The sequence below is a fragment of the Trachymyrmex cornetzi genome, unplaced genomic scaffold (assembly GCF_001594075.2).
Source record: "Trachymyrmex cornetzi isolate Tcor2-1 unplaced genomic scaffold, Tcor1.1 scaffold44, whole genome shotgun sequence".
NCBI classification, from domain to species: domain Eukaryota; kingdom Metazoa; phylum Arthropoda; class Insecta; order Hymenoptera; family Formicidae; genus Trachymyrmex; species Trachymyrmex cornetzi.
Window position 1 is genome coordinate 750,126 of NW_017299179.1, and position 17,375 is coordinate 767,500.

A 17,375-nucleotide genomic window follows, 5' to 3' on the forward strand; every position below is an offset into this window, starting at 1 on the left:
GTTTCTCTCTGATGCAACCAGATACCAGGGTACCTATCATGGAAAAAGTCGGAATGGATTCCAATCGGAATTATTCCGACATATTTCATGATAGGTACCCATACCATTCTTTCGACGAATCAGAATTTATGACGTCGCATGAGCCGCGAGAAGTGGCGCCGCAGCGAGCGAAGTTGGCGCGAGTCGAAAATCGATCGATCGACCGACTGAGTCGAACGATGAGACCGCACTGACCGCAGCGCTGCAGCAGATTGATGGACGGACGGACGAACGGACTTGAAGCGAGTGACAGGTGGTTTGACGTTTCGCTCGTCGCCATCGTCGCTAGCGACAAGCGCGGCCTGCCATATTGCGCGTGATATTTCGAGGCGAGCGTTTCTCCGCGTCGTTTGGTCGTTGTACGACTCGATGACAAAATAACTTGGTGTTCGTAGAGCAACGAGTCCGTGGACCGTCGTCCGCACGTTCCCTGTTCACACCCTTCGGTCACGGCCCAACGATCACGACAAGCAGCCTTCCACTACACGGCGCCGTTCCACGAGCGTGTGAGTAATCCTCTGTGCTTTGTTGACATTCGAGACTTCTACTATCTCCTAACGCCAGTTATCATCGGCTCGGTGAATATTCAAGATTCAATATTCAAGAAAAAACGCGACAGGTCCGTGTCACGTCTGTCTCTCGTAGACTTTCTTACGTATCCTCGCCGATCACGAAGATCGCGTTAATTAGGCGTAACGTAATTATGGGAGTGGGCGGTGCGGGTGTATTGTTGACGTTGTTGCCTCGACGGATCCGCGTCCGCGGAGTTTAAGGAAGCTCTGCCTTCGACGAACATATGTTCCTGGTCTCCTCGTCAAATTCAATTCAATCTGTCGCGAGAGCCGAGTAATTCAATATCGCCTGATTTGCGAATGTCAGTTCTGACGAGAATAATTTTTATACCAGGCTACTCATGAATTATTAATGCATCAATTCGTAAACAACATTTCTGTGTGTCATTCACTATCAAATATATATTGTTTTTTTTAATTTAAAGAATTTTATATAAATGTATTAAATATATATATATATATAATAATATAATTCCAAAATTAATTTTTAAAAACTTTAAATTATTGTCAATTTTGATTGATAAAGAAACGCAACTTATATTTATTTATATGTAATAATAAATTAATAAATCATTTTTTCGAATAATATTAAAACTCAAATAATAATTTCAGTAAAATTGTATAATTTATTTTAAAAAATAAATGGATATAATATTACATTTCTTTATCAATCAAGATTGATAATAATTTAAAGATTTTATTAATTTTTAAATTATATTACAAGTATAGTTGTCTTAAATTTATTGATTTGCATGCATTAAAAGATTCTTATCTGATGTTAGTATACTCTTATGAGTCATATCATGTCTTATCTCATGCTAAATGAAAACAAAAGATCGTGGGATATTTTATGAAGTGTGAGATTAGCAGAATCCATCTTAGATATCTCTCAACAATAAGTTTACAAGAAAACATTATTTAAAGAACTTTCATGGTAGATTATGAGCTTTAATTTTATCTCTTGCAGAATAATTTATAATAATAATAATAGACAGCTGCAAGAAATATAGTACTATTTTCTTGAAATCTTTATTGCAGGTGCAAAATGTCGACCGGTCCATATAATTATTCCTATATCTTTAAGTATATCATCATAGGGGATATGGGAGTGGGCAAATCATGCCTGCTTCATCAGTTTACAGAAAAAAAATGTAAGTAATAAAGAAATAATTAAAGAAATGTATATATATTGTGTGTAAAATAAGGAAAATTGTTTTTGCTGAATTAATTTGGTGATTTATCATTATTTGTTATGACATTCTTAAAGGATGTGCTGTAATCATATGCATACATAATTGTACGACTGTAACGCATTATGCTGTATATACATGCAGCGTTGTGCATGACAGACAACATTTATAATTGCAACAGTGCACTGACTTTTGTCTTAGTATATCTATGATAAAAAAGGACCCTCTATTTTAAAGAAAAATTATTAAATGAAAAAACTATATATTATAGTAGGTACTATAAATATTAAATTCTTCATTTTTAAAGAGAATTAGATATTTAATTTTTCTCTTTAAATAAGGATACCATTCGTGGATTCTATAATTAAATTATATGCAATCTAATACTATTTTTTAATTCTATTTTCTATTTAAAATATGATTTTTTTTTAACTTATTCCAAAAAATAAGATTATTTCTTGACATATTATATTTTATATTTATATAAAAATGTTAAAGAATATACATTTTTGTATAAATGACTTTGTAAATTTAGTCATGGCAGATTGTCCACATACCATTGGCGTCGAATTTGGGACTAGAATTATAGAAGTAGCAGGACAGAAGATAAAACTGCAGATATGGGACACTGCTGGGCAAGAACGATTCAGAGCAGTTACTAGGTAATAATGGTTGTTTTTCAAACGATAATTGTATCTAATAGATATAAAATTATAAATGTGTACTAAAGAGAAAATATTTCTTCATCTAGATCATATTATCGTGGTGCAGCTGGAGCATTAATGGTATACGATATTACACGTCGTTCAACTTACAATCATCTGAGTAGCTGGCTGACAGACACAAGGAATTTAACAAATCCGAGCACTGTATGTATATTGCTATATTACATATCACAATGTGATTACAAGTGTTTAATTGAACTAATTTATCCGCTGCACATATGATATAAGAAAAAAAATTAATTTTTTTATACGTTTTATAACCATATAACAAAAATTAACTAATTATTGTGCAGGTCATATTCTTAATTGGTAATAAAAGTGATCTCGAAGGTCAACGTGATGTTACCTATGAAGAAGCAAAGCAATTTGCTGACGAACATGGTTTAATGTTTGTCGAAGCTAGCGCAAAGACGTGAGTATCTCTAGAGTATCTTAAAATATTTGATTACAAATTTTTAAATGATTGTAAATGGATTTGTGTATTCAAATTTTCTCAAACAGGGGACACAATGTGGAGGAAGCTTTCTTGGAAACGGCAAAGAAAATATTCCAAAGTATACAAGACGGGCGGTGAGTTTGATAGTAATTTATAATCACGTAGAATAAAAAATATGTTACATTGAATAAAAATATCACACGTTAAAATATAAATTAAAAACTAATACATGTCCCGAATAATATTAATTGGTAAATTAATTATATTTTCTGTCGGTATAGATTGGATCTAAACGCAGCAGAATCTGGTGTACAACATAATCCGAGTCAACCAGGTCGCACCAGCCTCCAAGGAGTATCTAATGAACAGCAGGGAGGAAAGGACTCCTGCTCCTGTTAGGTCTTATTATTTGTTTGTATATAGATAATATTAATTGATCGGTACTATTAATGCATATATGATTTGTACTAAGTGTAGTTGACAGATTGTCTTGTAGCCTGTATCCTCCCTTTGATAAGCAAAGTCCACTTAAAAAAAAGAATGAAATATAATTAAAATGTTCTTTTTTTTAATTAGCGTCAATTTACGATATTCAATACAATGTTATAAGTACGCGACACAATGTAGAGACGTTATAAAAATGATTCTGGTAATGCTACTGATTTCTGTGAGGCGCGAAGAGTCAGTCATTTGTCGATAAAATGGCTTTTGTATGATTATTGCAATTTATATACTCTGTTTTCACGTAGACGTTTTATATATTTCATGCATTTTTTGTGAAATCAGATCAAGGAAGAATTCGTTTATAGAATATACATATAATAGCTTATATATAGAAGCGATTAACTTCTCTCATAAGTTTGATTGAAAATTTTCGTTGGAACGACTTAACAGCGAACACAAGTGATGGAATTTATATTCAATTAATTTATATCTGCATGGGAGGATCATATTTGTTGTAACATGCAAGTTCTTGCTTTAAAAGAATTTAATCAATGAAAATTAACTTAAATTATGAACGGTCAGATTTTTCTTAATCTCACTTTTTAAACCTGTTTTATTGATAAGATATGCACATTTACACATTGCGAGCTTAATGATTTCAGTTATCTTGCAAATTAATGATAGATGGGGAGAGAAGGTAGGGATCAAAAGTTTACTTTTTTTTAATTAATATTTAAAAGATATCTCTATTCTTGATGAAACATAAATATGTATACACACATATGTAAATTTAACATTGTCTTTAGTGACAAATTAAAGATGGAATTATTCGTCTTTCGTTTGTGATATCAATCGAAAATCTATTTTTTATTTGTAGAATTTAAACTAGCAAATATAATCATATGTTACTTGAAATTATATGAAACAATTTAGTTTGAAATATTATCACGCATTTTTTTCATGTTTTTTTTTTATCTATTCAGCGAATCTCTAACTTAATGTGTATGATGCTTCTATGCTTTACATTAGAGAACGATATTAGCAAATTATTTTTCACATTATCTATTATATTGAGAGCGCATATAAACATGTAAACTAATTCAACATTGATAAATTAATTTGTATGTTCTCACACATAAACGAAGTTACATAAGCTCTATCTTATTATGATTTGATAGTACAAAGGTAATATTAATATGGCTGAGACTCCATAAAGAAATAAAAAAGAAAATAAAATGAAAGGCAGCATGCAACGAACACGATGATTTACGTTCTCTTCAACGTTGTGTGACATGTAAACACGATTTATATTCAATAATATAAGAAAATGCAAAAGATCGCGTCGAATAAATTTGACCAAAATTTTATTGATCTTTTTGAATCATGGATGGTTGTTTTATTACGCACCCTCTCAATGATATTATCTAAGATATTTTAGGAGGTATCTAAGATAAATTTAGGATTAAAGTTTCGTTCTTTTTATCGTATATCCAGTAGAAAATTTGTTTGACAAATCAGAAGTTCATTTTCTTATCATTGTTATATTTTTGTATTTTGTACATATATATACAAATATGAGAATATGTCAGGGAATAAATACTTCTACATGGTGCTTTAACAAAGAGAACGCCAATCTTTGTTTTTGTTAATGAATGCTTTCTTAAGAAATGAATATAATTTTTTTCCATACATTTTATTGTCTACTTTTACTAAAATCTTCAATGTAATTTTTGGAAACTGTTTCATTAATCAATATTCTACTTATATCTATATTATATTCATAAAACTAATTGTATAATAAAGAATTTTACTTTTCGTATTATTACAGAGAATATAGGATAATATGATCTCTTAAAAATCTTTATTACAATTGAAAACTTTTCATTTAAATATTGATCAAGTTGGCTTGCCAAAATTAATAATAAATAATTATAAATTTCATTATCAAAGTCCGATTTTTTAAGAATGATAATTATGGTTTCCTTCAATTTTTAAAGATAATGAATTTACGTCATTCACAGTCACAAAAAGTTAAAAATAATTTTATATGTAAAAGAAAAGATAATTAATATTAATAAAATTATATATACTTTAAAGTTATATATATTTTTTTCGTTTCAACCTACTTGTTTGTCATCATTTATCATCAAAACATTCTTTATCATTATATAACGCCTTACCAAGTAATGGCTATTTTTATCACAAATGCCGAGGGCGCATAAGCAAGTCAATACAAGTCCTGGCAACTTTCAAGCAACGTGATCAAAAGCAATCAAACGTGATCATGTCGCATGTCAATGAAATGTCAGCACCTATTGTCCGTGTCACCAAAGAGTAATCGACTCGATTATATTCGTCTTATAAACTTGTGTCATCCTCATTGAAAATAATATAACTTGAAATATGAATTTACGAACGATCGCCGTTTTTATCGTGACTTGTCATTTTGCGAGAGGGTGAGATGTGATAATCATTATTACGCATGATACATTCGAAAATTAATTATGCGTACAGGATTACGGGTCTAGAAAAGCGAAAGCTTCCTATTACCGTAGATATCGAGAAAAATCACAAATGATTGAGAACAGACGACTTTCTTCGTGAATTAACCTCCACTGCAAACAAAAATGACAAATTCACTTTAAAATGTATCACTTAACTTGTTTAATTATTACACGCCTAGACAATCTATAATTCATATCGGACTTCAGAATGCAATTCTATTCATAATTTTGTCTGTATTTGAATGCATGTATTTTAATTTTTCAAGTGCTTTAATTTATAATATAAGAGCGACTTCGACCAGCATACTCCAGTTAAATTATAATTAATAGAATTATGTTTAATGTATTGGAAAAAAAGATGAAGAACAATGAATTGTATATATTAAAGATTTTGTTTTATTAATCGATTATAGGCCCGTTTCTACAATTCTACCATAGATATTACCATTCATTTGCTACATTAGCGACACAACTCAGAGAAAACAAAAATTTTCTATAAAATGAATTTAAATATATAAATCATTATAAATCATTAAAATCTTAGATTAATTTCAAAATATAATTTTTATATAATAATCAATTGTAGAGGAATACAAATTCTTTTTTTGTTTTCATTCTTTTTCTACAATAAACTTAAAAATAACAACTTTTGAGTTATGTCATTGTTGTAGCAAATAAGCGATATAAGTCTGACTAGATAGTCTTTCCTCTTGTGACAATATTGAGATAAATAAACATCTGTCGGTCCAGTTAAACGCCAATTCAATTAATAATCGTAATTTTTAGTCCGAGTCGCCCTTATAAAGGCACATAAAATTGTGAACAGAATTCTATTTTTTTATGCAAATTATAAACTGTTTAAAATAGACTTTTCCGACAGGAATGGATGCACAATTGTATAATATTTTTAAAAATTGAATTTATCCAACTGTATAAAGCATAAGTCTATGCATCATTTGAATTTAATCAGGGATAAAATGATGCTGTTCGATTTCACGGATGTTCAAAGTGTGGATGATTGGCGGGAGATGTCCGACACTGTAAGGACAGAAGGAAAATCCAAAGCTACCTTAACTCTACAAACAAGCCAGCTCTTTCAAAGAGCGGTCTTCTTCACGCTGCTGAAACCGCAGCCAAATGGTGCCGGTTTCGCTGGCGTTAGAAAACTGACAAATTTGAATCTGTCAAAATACAGAAATATTGAGATCACTTGCCGAGGACAAGGGCAAAATAATCACTACAAGATATCCCTGAGACATCGAGGACAGAATTCCAATATGTATTTCAGCTACGAACAATTCTTCACGGTAAAGTTTAAGAATCTCGATTTTATTTTCAATTTATCATTATTATTTCGTATTAGCGATTCCATTTCATCATGTATCAACCTTTGGTTTAAATTTTCTATCGATGAAATATTGAAATATTGTATTGGAAAGTCCTCTTTTGGTAAATATTCTACAAAAATTTCCGCTTCAGGTATTAATATCGGACGACGTATTTACCACGGTGACTTTACCTTTGAAAGGCTTCAAACCTTATTATCGTGGAGTTGAGATTCTGGACGGTGAGCCTCTAGATACAACAAATATTACAATGTTTGAATTTCAAATTTATGGAGGCGTTTATCTACCTATCAAGCAACATGGCGTGTCCGCGTTAGAGATAGAAACGGTGGCAGTTTTCTCTTAATAATCATTCTGATCTTCTAATCGTAAAAGAAAAAAAACGAAGCATCCCCTCCGAAGAATTTTTATTTATGTACACATCAAACGTTTACATCCATGCTATGAATGACAGACATATGTATTGGATATTCTATATTAAAAATAATGGTTTTTTAATATATATTTTCGAAATTTTTAACAAAATTTAAATTGTTTAAAAATGTAAATTTTTGTATTTTTCGAATATCTCGTTGTCTGTACGTGAAAGTAAATTGAATGAAACATTATTAAAATAATAAATAGCAATATTAATATTATTTACATATAATGTTAATATTTTTATATGGTATTAAACATTTATATTAAATATGAAATCATTAATGTATTTTCACATTAAATTCATATCACATAACTTTCTCAATTTAATTGAAAAAGAGTGTAAATTATTTTTGGACAATCTTGTATATTTTCCAAGATTTTGATTGTTAATTTGTTATATCTTTATTATTGCTGAGTCTTCACTTGTTTTTACGTTTTTTTTAGATAGTATTAAATAAGCTTCTTTAAAATTGCTGTATGTATTAAAACTATGATGTATTCTGTAAAAAAAAAGAATTATGTATACTTGTTATCTAAAACTAGGAGAAGAGAAAAACGTCATAAGAATTTCACTTACCCTTTAAAAGCCTCGCTTATTGCTGAGATTCCAGATTTATGACACACAATGATAGTCTTACATGCTTCCGGATCAAATAATGGTGTAATATATTTAACTGTTACGCGGCTCATATCTTCCTTGGTAACGGCGGGAATATCTCGCATTAGTGGAACACAGTAATCAAGTGGTAAACCGCGACAACATCTTAATGATTCATTCGCTCTATTGCCTATGGCATTCTTCATTCTCATAAGCTGGAAGATCGTAAGTGATTTGGCTGATTCGCAAAAGATGTCGGTCCATTGCCCAGACATACGATTTTCCTACGAGAAATTCGTGATGCAAGAGATTCTCTTTTTTATATGTACTTTTACTTTCTTTCATGATTATTATAACATGTTAAGTATTTTATGCAATGTTTACATGTTTATTTCTTATATGAATAATCTATTATTGTTCATACCGTATTCTTTTTAGCTTTAGCGTACGCGCCTATCAGGTCTGTAGCATCATTAATCGCTAAGTACAAAAGTCCTTCGTGCAGTGATACAAAAAATTCGTAATCGCGCGCACGTTCAGAGTGTCGAATTAGTAACGACAAGGGTCCCTGAAATAACAATAAAGGTTCTTGTCTTATACATTTGAAATGATGATACCGACTTGCGTTTTCATTTTTGACAAATATCATAACGCTTACATCCATTTGATCAAGATACATTAAACAAACGAGCAAAGCCGGCAGATCGAGGCTTCGATAATCATTTATGCACGGATGAGCTCGTAGGAAAAATGCATTTGTTTCGTTTTCCAATCCAACAATACATCTGCTGATAGCAACATCATTCGTGGAAGTCAATAGTGTCCAATCATTAGTCATGCTCACCCTAAAAATATATTACCATTAATATATTGCATAATTTTCAATAGTTTCTATTTTAAAGTCAAGTTATGCAGCAATTAAATTTATATTACGAATACGATTAAATATACAAACTAAACAAGTTACTGTTCAAAAAACTTGGTTATTGAGAAAGAGATCGTCTCTAAAAAGATATTTTAAATTTATTGTTTTATATATATTTCATGAAAAGAAAAAACTTTCGTTATAATTCAATGCTGTATACGTTTTTAAAACCGTTACTGATTAATGATTCACTTTGCTTTTTACTATAAATTATTATCCTAACGCGCGCGCACACACACACACACACACACACACGCGCGCGCGCGCGCACACACACACACACACACACACACAAATATATATATTTTGTTAAATATGCTAACTATATTTACTTATTGTTAGTCTTCCCTTCTGCAACTGTTACATCAGGAAAGAATGTTTTCCATGGGGCATACACATTTGGAACTGTATGTATTAATCTCATGATGTTAACAGTCATATATAAAACCATATTTTCTGGTAACGTCAAAACTTTTCTGCTTGACTCAATATTTGCCATGATTTCCTTTTGATCTACATCATTATCCAGACGTTTCAGAATGTCAGTGAGAAACTCTTCTTGTTGCAATAAACTGAACGTGTAAGGATTGCTGTCTACAAATATTTGAAAAAATTCATATTATATATATATATATTTTTTTTTATTTAGTATATAATTCGTTTCTATTCCCACGGGATGAAATTATTGATTAAAAAAAATTTTTAGAAATGAGACTTTACCTTCATTGTACAGTGCTATTTTTATTAAATCATCCGCAACTCTTTCTCCTTCTGTCTTCAATTGAGCAATATCATTTAATTTCTTTGTTGCTACTTCTTTTAATCTGTCGACTGTTAACACAGTGTCATATAAAAGCTCTTTAATCCATTTTACACTTTTTTCATATTTCTCGTATTCAAACTATATTAACAAAGATATGTTAGAACAGTTACAAATCGTTTCAAATAGCTCTAATTGCTCTTATAAAAGAAGAAATTGTAATAAATTATATGTTACACACATAATGGATACATACTTGAAGTATCAAATAAACACTAGAGGATTTGTATGAGAATGCCATGGGCTTTCGAAAACTAATTCGAGTAGTAGCTAGTGCAGTATCTGCTTTTAATTCATCTATTACTTCCTCATAAGGAATCAATTGATCATCTCTTTTCACCGGAGATTCCATAATGAGTTCTAGCAATAGTGGAATATATTTTTTGTATACTTTACTAACGGAAGTAGTGTCCATGACGATAAACGTCTAGATTTAAATAAAGACTACAGTTAATTATATCTAATTTGATAATCGATGTACGATTACGCTTAATATGAATATATAATGTCCTAAAACTTTTGTAAATAGATAAAAAATATTTCTATGAATTAATTTTCAATAAAATAATTTTCAATAAAATAATTATACAATAAGAGAACAAGATACTCACATAAATGAAGATCGTATCGGCGTTCTCTAGATAGGTAAATAATGGTAGTAATTTGGCATCTAATTCAGGATGCTGCTCTGAAGAGTCCGTACTGTAATTTTCAATGTGACGGAAGACAACGGAATCTATATCAGGTACAGGTATACTTTCTAACACTTCGTCGGGTATATGTGACTTAAGGAAAAAAACATCATCAATAGCAAGAAGATTGCCAGTGGTAAACTTTGGATATAAAATACTTTAATTACACAAATATATATCTATCTTATTTTTAATTAAAACATTCACATACATTTTCGCTTATGGCTTGAGAAAGAAGTATATCGTTTCTCGCTAACCCAAGCATGCCGAACTCGCGCATCCGATCGATTTTTCTTTTTCTCTCCTCTCCCGAAAATATCTTTAACATTTCACGGCTGGGTGTGCCTTTCACAACAACCATTGGAGTCTCAACAAAATATTTCTTGTAAAGGTTGAACCAGTAACTTTTAGATTCATTTTCTAATATTTTGAGATAATGTATAATGTTCAACCTATGATTCAGCTGTTAATGAAAATGATGCAATCAATATTTCTGATAAAACGCAATTTATAAATAAATCATACGTGTAACATACTTCTTTGAATGCTTTTCCATATAACATATGTTTAAACAATCCATTTGCGATTGTATTATGTGAATTATTTTCCAGATCATTTAAAATTTTAGTAATATATCTACGAATTATAATCTTCATTCTTTTTAATTGTATACCAACGTCAGTTGTATTTTTAAGTACTTTCATCACAGACTCCTTGACTAGAGGAACTTTACTACCCGGCACATTTGGAAACATTAAACTTAAAGCTGAAGTCGAGAATTCATGGAAGTAATATTCATAGGAGATCTGTTCCTTGGCAAATTCTTTCTGCAATACGCCTTCGGTTGTGTCAGTCAAATATTGCGAGATTAAGCAAAAGCCAAAATAGTCATACAATTTGTTAATGGACGGTCCTTGCCAGGCTATACGAATATAAGCCCCAGTACACGAGTAACACGGATATTGGAATTCCACATCTATGCTTTTTGTAAGCGGTTTAATTGGAGTCTGCCAGGGTCTTTTAAATTCGCCTCTGTCTCCCTATAATTTTAAGATTAAAATCAAGATTATCGCAAAAAAAGATTACAATATCAAAGTAATGCATGTATATATAAATATATTATACTATAATATATTACATAATCACACATTTCTAATTTAATATTAATATACAATATAATTTTTAACAAAGTAATAATTCACAATATTTTTCATTTATTTCTGATATGTTTATTTCTCTAATTTCTAAAATTAATAATTTAATCCTAATTAATATAATATTTAAATTAAAATAAAAAATTTTTTAGATTAACTTACTTTTGATATTATTTTCTCTTCTAAAGGTACTAACGTGTCTAAAATTTTTGTATGATCTACTTGACCTACTATTAACACAGTTAAGTTTTCTGGTCTATAATATTCTTCATGGTACTGTCTGATATCTTCAAGAACAAGATATTCGGATATGTAATTCGATGTACCTGCAAATGTACAATAATAAATAATACTTGCAAATCTAATCATTGCAATGAAAGTAATAAGCTGTAAACTGTAAGAATTAATTGACAAATTATAGTCGATTATTCTCCTCACATTCGAGCAATCAATTTCTTACGACTTATTACCTCCATTGTAGACGATCCTAAGAGTAAGATTATAATTCGAAACCCTCTCATCAATACCCATTTTCGTATACTCATTAAAAATTTTTCCCAGCAAAATCCTAATCTTAGCCCCAGACCTTTGTTATTTGGATTATTTCACATCGATTTACGCTTTGAGTTATAATTCTTTATAAAAATTATGCTTATTATCGGGGGCCAAAGTTGACAACATATTTGTTCAATATCCAGGTACCCGTTGTTCAATACCGAGCATTTCACACGAATTCTCTTTTCGTTTTTGCTATTCGCGTCATCGAAACACTTTGTGAAAATGTAGGGAATAATAGAAAAATATTAATAATAAGCAATAAATAAATACACAATTAAAAAGTAAAAAAATTCCAAGTTTTTATTCAATACATTCCATACAGCGCGGTATCGTTATCACGTGTTCAATACATACGGGTTTTCTACATTTATCACATGCTTTTAGTGTTTTTCGACGCTTTTTGAGTGCGCCTTTCTTGCAAATATGACACAAGCCGTTGACAATTTTTCGTTCCGTCGAATCGTATTTTTGCACAGACGATAAACTGGCAACGTTTACTGGTTTACCGAATATGCTTTCAATAGCATTCTTCGTCGAGAAATGTCTCATTATCCGAGGAATTACCGATCGATCTTTGATTAAAGGCATGCATAATTCTTCGCTGAGTTGGCGCAAGAAAAGCCGGCGATCGTTCGCTTTTTTTTTTTGCATTTTGTAATTTTCATTGTATAGAATGTACGCAGCGAGACTCGCGACATCCACAATGTTATAAAAAAAGGCAAGAAACCATCTTTGAATTGTTTGTCTCTTCGTTGTGTATTTTCGGAGCATCTGATTCATCGTGTAGCCGCCAATTTTTGTTTTATCGTAGAACTGAATTATTTCCGGCTTCTTTGATCGAACCGTTTTTATATTCGTGTTTGCATTCATTGTAGATAAAAGTAGCACCACCTTATTTTCTTCCAGGACGTATGAACAGATCATAATATTTTCGTGGAAACCAAAAAGAGATGAATACATCTTACGAGATTTCGCAGTCGCCATTTCGGTCGGAATATATCCTTTGTGGCTTTTCAACGTTCCAACGATTGTCAAGTTCCAGGACATCAGAAATTTTGCCAAGGGTAGCGACGTAAAAAAATCATCCATCGTAATATTCCTACCCGAATCTTTATAAGGAAGAGTCAACTCTTTTATGACTCGCTCGCTTTGATCGACTTCGCAATCCTGCGCAGGGTCTTCTGTACAAATATATCCCTGCAGTGGGTACGAATTTTCAGCATCGCATATCCACCATACTTTTATCCCGCGTTTTGCAGATGTCCATAGAATGGGTTGCGTGAATCGTGTTCGATACGGGAAAAACTGCTCATAAATTGTTAGGCACTCTTTTGGCTTATACATTTTTGCTAAATTGGAATTAAGTATCGTCCAAACATCGCGTATTGGAGCAGCTTTATCCTCTTTAATGCGAGCTCCTTGAGTGTTTGCATCATCGAAACGGATAAATCGTAGGATATTATTGAATCTATTGAGGCTCATTGTCGCTCGATACAGAGGAAACGAAGAGGGCTGCCACATGACAGTTGCATGGTCATCATTAAAATTATTTATTCCGCAGCTGATCAAAATCCCCAAAAATCCGTAAAATTCGCGGTTCGTGATGTCTTTCCAGGATAACTGTTTTTTCGTCGGATTCGCTTTGTTGTACGCTCGATATACTTGAGACGCATTCCTATTCGTGTAACGCACAATAATGTCCACCATTTCGCTGGTGAAAATTACTTTGAACGTGTCGATGATTGATAAAGTTTTTGTGTTCTTATGAGGACCACTTCTATGCTGAAGAGTATTTTTAAACGGAAGTTGCCTTTGAACTGTAGGTGTTCGAGTCCAGATAGTTCCGTCAACCGCAACAAAATTTGCGGTTGATTTAAGTGATTGATGAACAGGTATCTCTTCATTCGCTATGTTCATTTCTTCATCACTCTCATTTTCCGACTTTATTATAAGTTCGTTTTCGATTTTAAATGGATTCTCCTCGTTTTCAGGCTCTATTATAAGTTCTTCGGTTTTAAACGAATTCTTCTGATCTTCCTCTATATCCTTGTAAGCGGACATTTCAAAGCTTATTGCTTGCTCATTTAGCATTGGAAACCACTCTTTATCATCGCTGTCCGACACGTAATTATTTTCGGCAGAATCAAACTTCTCATCTAATTGTTCCGCCAAATAACTACGCTTTTCTTCAGCCGTCAGTCTGAAATTTTTTTAAGATGTTATACAAAATTCATTCATATTCTAAAAATGTCTTTGCAATAGATTGAAATAGTTAAAATTAAAATAGATAAATAATAAAAGGATTACGAACCAAAACAATTTTAACGAATTATTTTGTAATTATTTGTCACATTAAGAATGACCAGATAACGGATCGAAACTGTTTGTGTTATTATTATTTAAAGATTAAATTTAATTAGCAACGAACATCCAAATGGGCTCGTAGCTCTTTTATTGTTTATTGTTTATTGTTTATTTTAATTTTAATTATTTGAGCCTGTTACTTATTTTCTTATTTTAAAATAGTTGATTATAAATAAAGATAGATAGAAAATTATTTCGGAAATATTATCTCGAGATGAGAAATTTCGAGATGAAATTTCAAGATTCTCGTATCAAAATGCATCACTACATAGAAATTGATTTTTAAAATGACTCACCTTGCAAATTCACTTGCTGATAATTCCTCCATTTTTTCACTGATAAATAATTGATGAAAAATAGCAAGAGTCTCAAAAAGATAAAACGTCAAATATTAAATTTTGCACGTCGACATCTCATTTTAAATCTCATTCGAGACTAAAACCACATTACAAAGTTTATCTGTCAGCCATTAGGTTACCCCAGAGAGAATCAAGGGAGAGTGGAGCGGATTCAGCCGGAAGCCGCCATTTGTTAGAGTGAATATGAGATATGGTAGAAGCGTGATGGAACATACGGTGCTGCACACACTAGTATTGTACCACACTAGTGTTGTATGTATATATACATACATGAAACATGCATATTTCCGGAAGTGAGCGGATAAATGGCGGAACCAATCAAAGAGGAGAACGCTTTCCGCTCCACTCTCCCTTGATTCTCTCTGGGTTGCCCGAGGAAAATTCTATGTAGAAAACGTTAAAAGGAGAAAATCAAAAGGTCGGAAATCCATACAGAGATCTGGAAGAAGAAGAAGGAGAAAATCTCTGTTCGCTCACCAACTTAGACCGGAATCAGACTACGCATCGAAGAATGAGACTGAAAGATTCAAGTTTGATCAATCAGAACAAAGAGCCAAAATTTCTTTCTCCTTATTGGAAATTTCAATCTTTAATCTTCAATCTCAATCTTCAACGCACAGTCTGATTTCGGCTGATTTCGGCTGATTTCGGCCTTACAGCTGTTGAGGGAAGGGGGAGGGGGGAGGACGCAGGTAGCTCTACACTGCTGTAACTATATAGCGATTTTGCATGAGTACTCGGGTACCCCGGGTATTGAACGAAGAGGGCAAATTCGTGTATTGATAGGAGAATTAAACATTTTTTTATACCTTGAACAATTGAGCTATATCCACAATTTTCGGGATACATCGCTTTCATTAATTCAGTGTAGGTTACATATTCTCCATCTAATTCTTTAGTCCTGGTGTCAAAATAAAATGTACCTCCATTGTCTCCATATTTAGTAATATGATGTACGTTTATAATATACGCTGCTTCCTATTGAAATATAAGTTTTAAACATTTTTTTCATATAATTTTTTGACAGTATATAATGTCTATATATAAATATTTTAGATATGTTAATAACTTATCAGAATATTCAGAATGTAATGAATATCCTACATAGAATAACTCGTATCTCTTTTATCTATTAAATTATGAATAAAATATTTCACAAAAACAAAATATTTTGTAGTATATTGTATTAGATAACAAAGGCAACTTGTAAAAATATCAAAATTTTTTTACCGAAAGTGTAGGATAAAGAATATGATCGAGATATACAGGCAGTAAGGAGAAAAATCCTTTTGTCTCACTCGTTCTCATACTGTAACAAGTGTAATCTTGAAACGTATGAATCTCGGCGTCAAGTGAATAGCATCTGTGAGACCAGCGAGTCAAAAGATTTTTATAGGGATAGTCTTCGCTACCCATCAATACAAGATGTGACACTGCTTCAGGAAGACCATCGTCTGTGAACACTTCGGTAGCTGAAAAAAAGAATTGGTATAAATATAAAGATGATTAAAAATACTTTGACATTTCCTAACTGTTATTTCAATAATCTTTTCATTGAGATGAATAGAAATTAATACTTTGTGTGTTTGATTTGTTAAGAAAAGATACAGACATCTAGAATTAAATTATTCGGAAAGAATTTTTTAGAATTACAATTTCGAAGCATAAGGGTGCCAACTTTACACACCCAATCTGTCATGTCAACATAGTTCTGCCATTAGAACACAAGTTTACTGATGACACTGTGCCAATTTTGATAAACTTTGCTATACCTCTGCCAGCATTCTATCAACAGCATTGTATGTACATGTAGCAAATATTTTGTAGTCTATTGTCGAGCAGAATCTATTCTCGACAGACTTATTGTTAGCTACCTAGGAGTCAAAGTGAAAGGGAGAACTCCATATAATATTATATCCTCTATTAACACGTATGTTCAAAAATTACCGATAGCGAAGTGGCAGCTGACAATCGGATCACTTACGTCCGCGATACAAATTGTCAGTCCGGTTTTCAGGGATCTGTACATAGCAAGTGGTATCTTGTCGTTCACCATCATCGAATACACCATTCTGAATACCCCGTTTGTTGGCGGATTCACGTCCGTGATCTCCGGGAGGCGGGGAGTGCGGAAACCCGGAACACCCGGATACACAAACCTCGCGAAGTTCATTCACAAATTCCAGTTCTGTTGTTCTGTACAGTATTACTACTGATCGATACCGCTTA

At 31.9% G+C, this 17,375-nt stretch overlaps 3 protein-coding genes across 4 annotated transcripts; 2 read left to right on the forward strand and 1 right to left on the reverse strand.

The window, feature by feature from the left end:
• The first annotated feature begins 265 nt into the window (after window positions 1-265).
• Rab14 (RAS oncogene family member Rab14) lies at window positions 266-3,707 on the forward strand. Its single transcript, XM_018512937.1, has 7 exons — window positions 266-545; window positions 1,650-1,762; window positions 2,337-2,463; window positions 2,553-2,670; window positions 2,820-2,938; window positions 3,028-3,096; window positions 3,244-3,707. Exons 2-7 carry the CDS (start codon window positions 1,657-1,659, stop codon window positions 3,359-3,361), a joined length of 657 nt encoding a protein of 218 aa, XP_018368439.1. The 5' UTR covers window positions 266-545; window positions 1,650-1,656; the 3' UTR covers window positions 3,362-3,707.
• A 1,810-nt stretch (window positions 3,708-5,517) lies between these two features.
• On the forward strand, window positions 5,518-7,734 carry LOC108764592 (uncharacterized). 2 transcript variants are annotated; one of them, XM_018512899.1, is made up of 3 exons: window positions 5,518-6,054; window positions 6,881-7,217; window positions 7,390-7,734. In XM_018512899.1, coding segments are annotated over exons 1-3 (552 nt in total). In that variant the 5' UTR covers window positions 5,518-6,052; the 3' UTR covers window positions 7,603-7,734. The 2 variants fall into 2 exon arrangements, with proteins under 2 accessions (XP_018368401.1, XP_018368400.1); XM_018512898.1 differs by having other exon boundaries at window positions 5,518-5,862.
• A 448-nt stretch (window positions 7,735-8,182) lies between these two features.
• Window positions 8,183-17,342, reverse strand: LOC108764612 (uncharacterized protein C05D11.1). The gene is made up of 13 exons (XM_018512935.1): window positions 17,094-17,342; window positions 16,377-16,618; window positions 15,956-16,124; window positions 12,028-12,191; window positions 11,248-11,751; window positions 10,923-11,174; window positions 10,631-10,852; window positions 10,216-10,446; window positions 9,920-10,100; window positions 9,532-9,793; window positions 8,933-9,119; window positions 8,699-8,842; window positions 8,183-8,558 (listed from the first exon to the last, which is right to left on the reverse strand). The coding sequence occupies exons 1-13, from the start codon at window positions 17,317-17,319 to the stop codon at window positions 8,250-8,252; spliced, it is 3,093 nt and encodes a 1,030-aa protein (XP_018368437.1). The 5' UTR covers window positions 17,320-17,342; the 3' UTR covers window positions 8,183-8,249.
• Window positions 17,343-17,375: the final 33 nt, after the last annotated feature.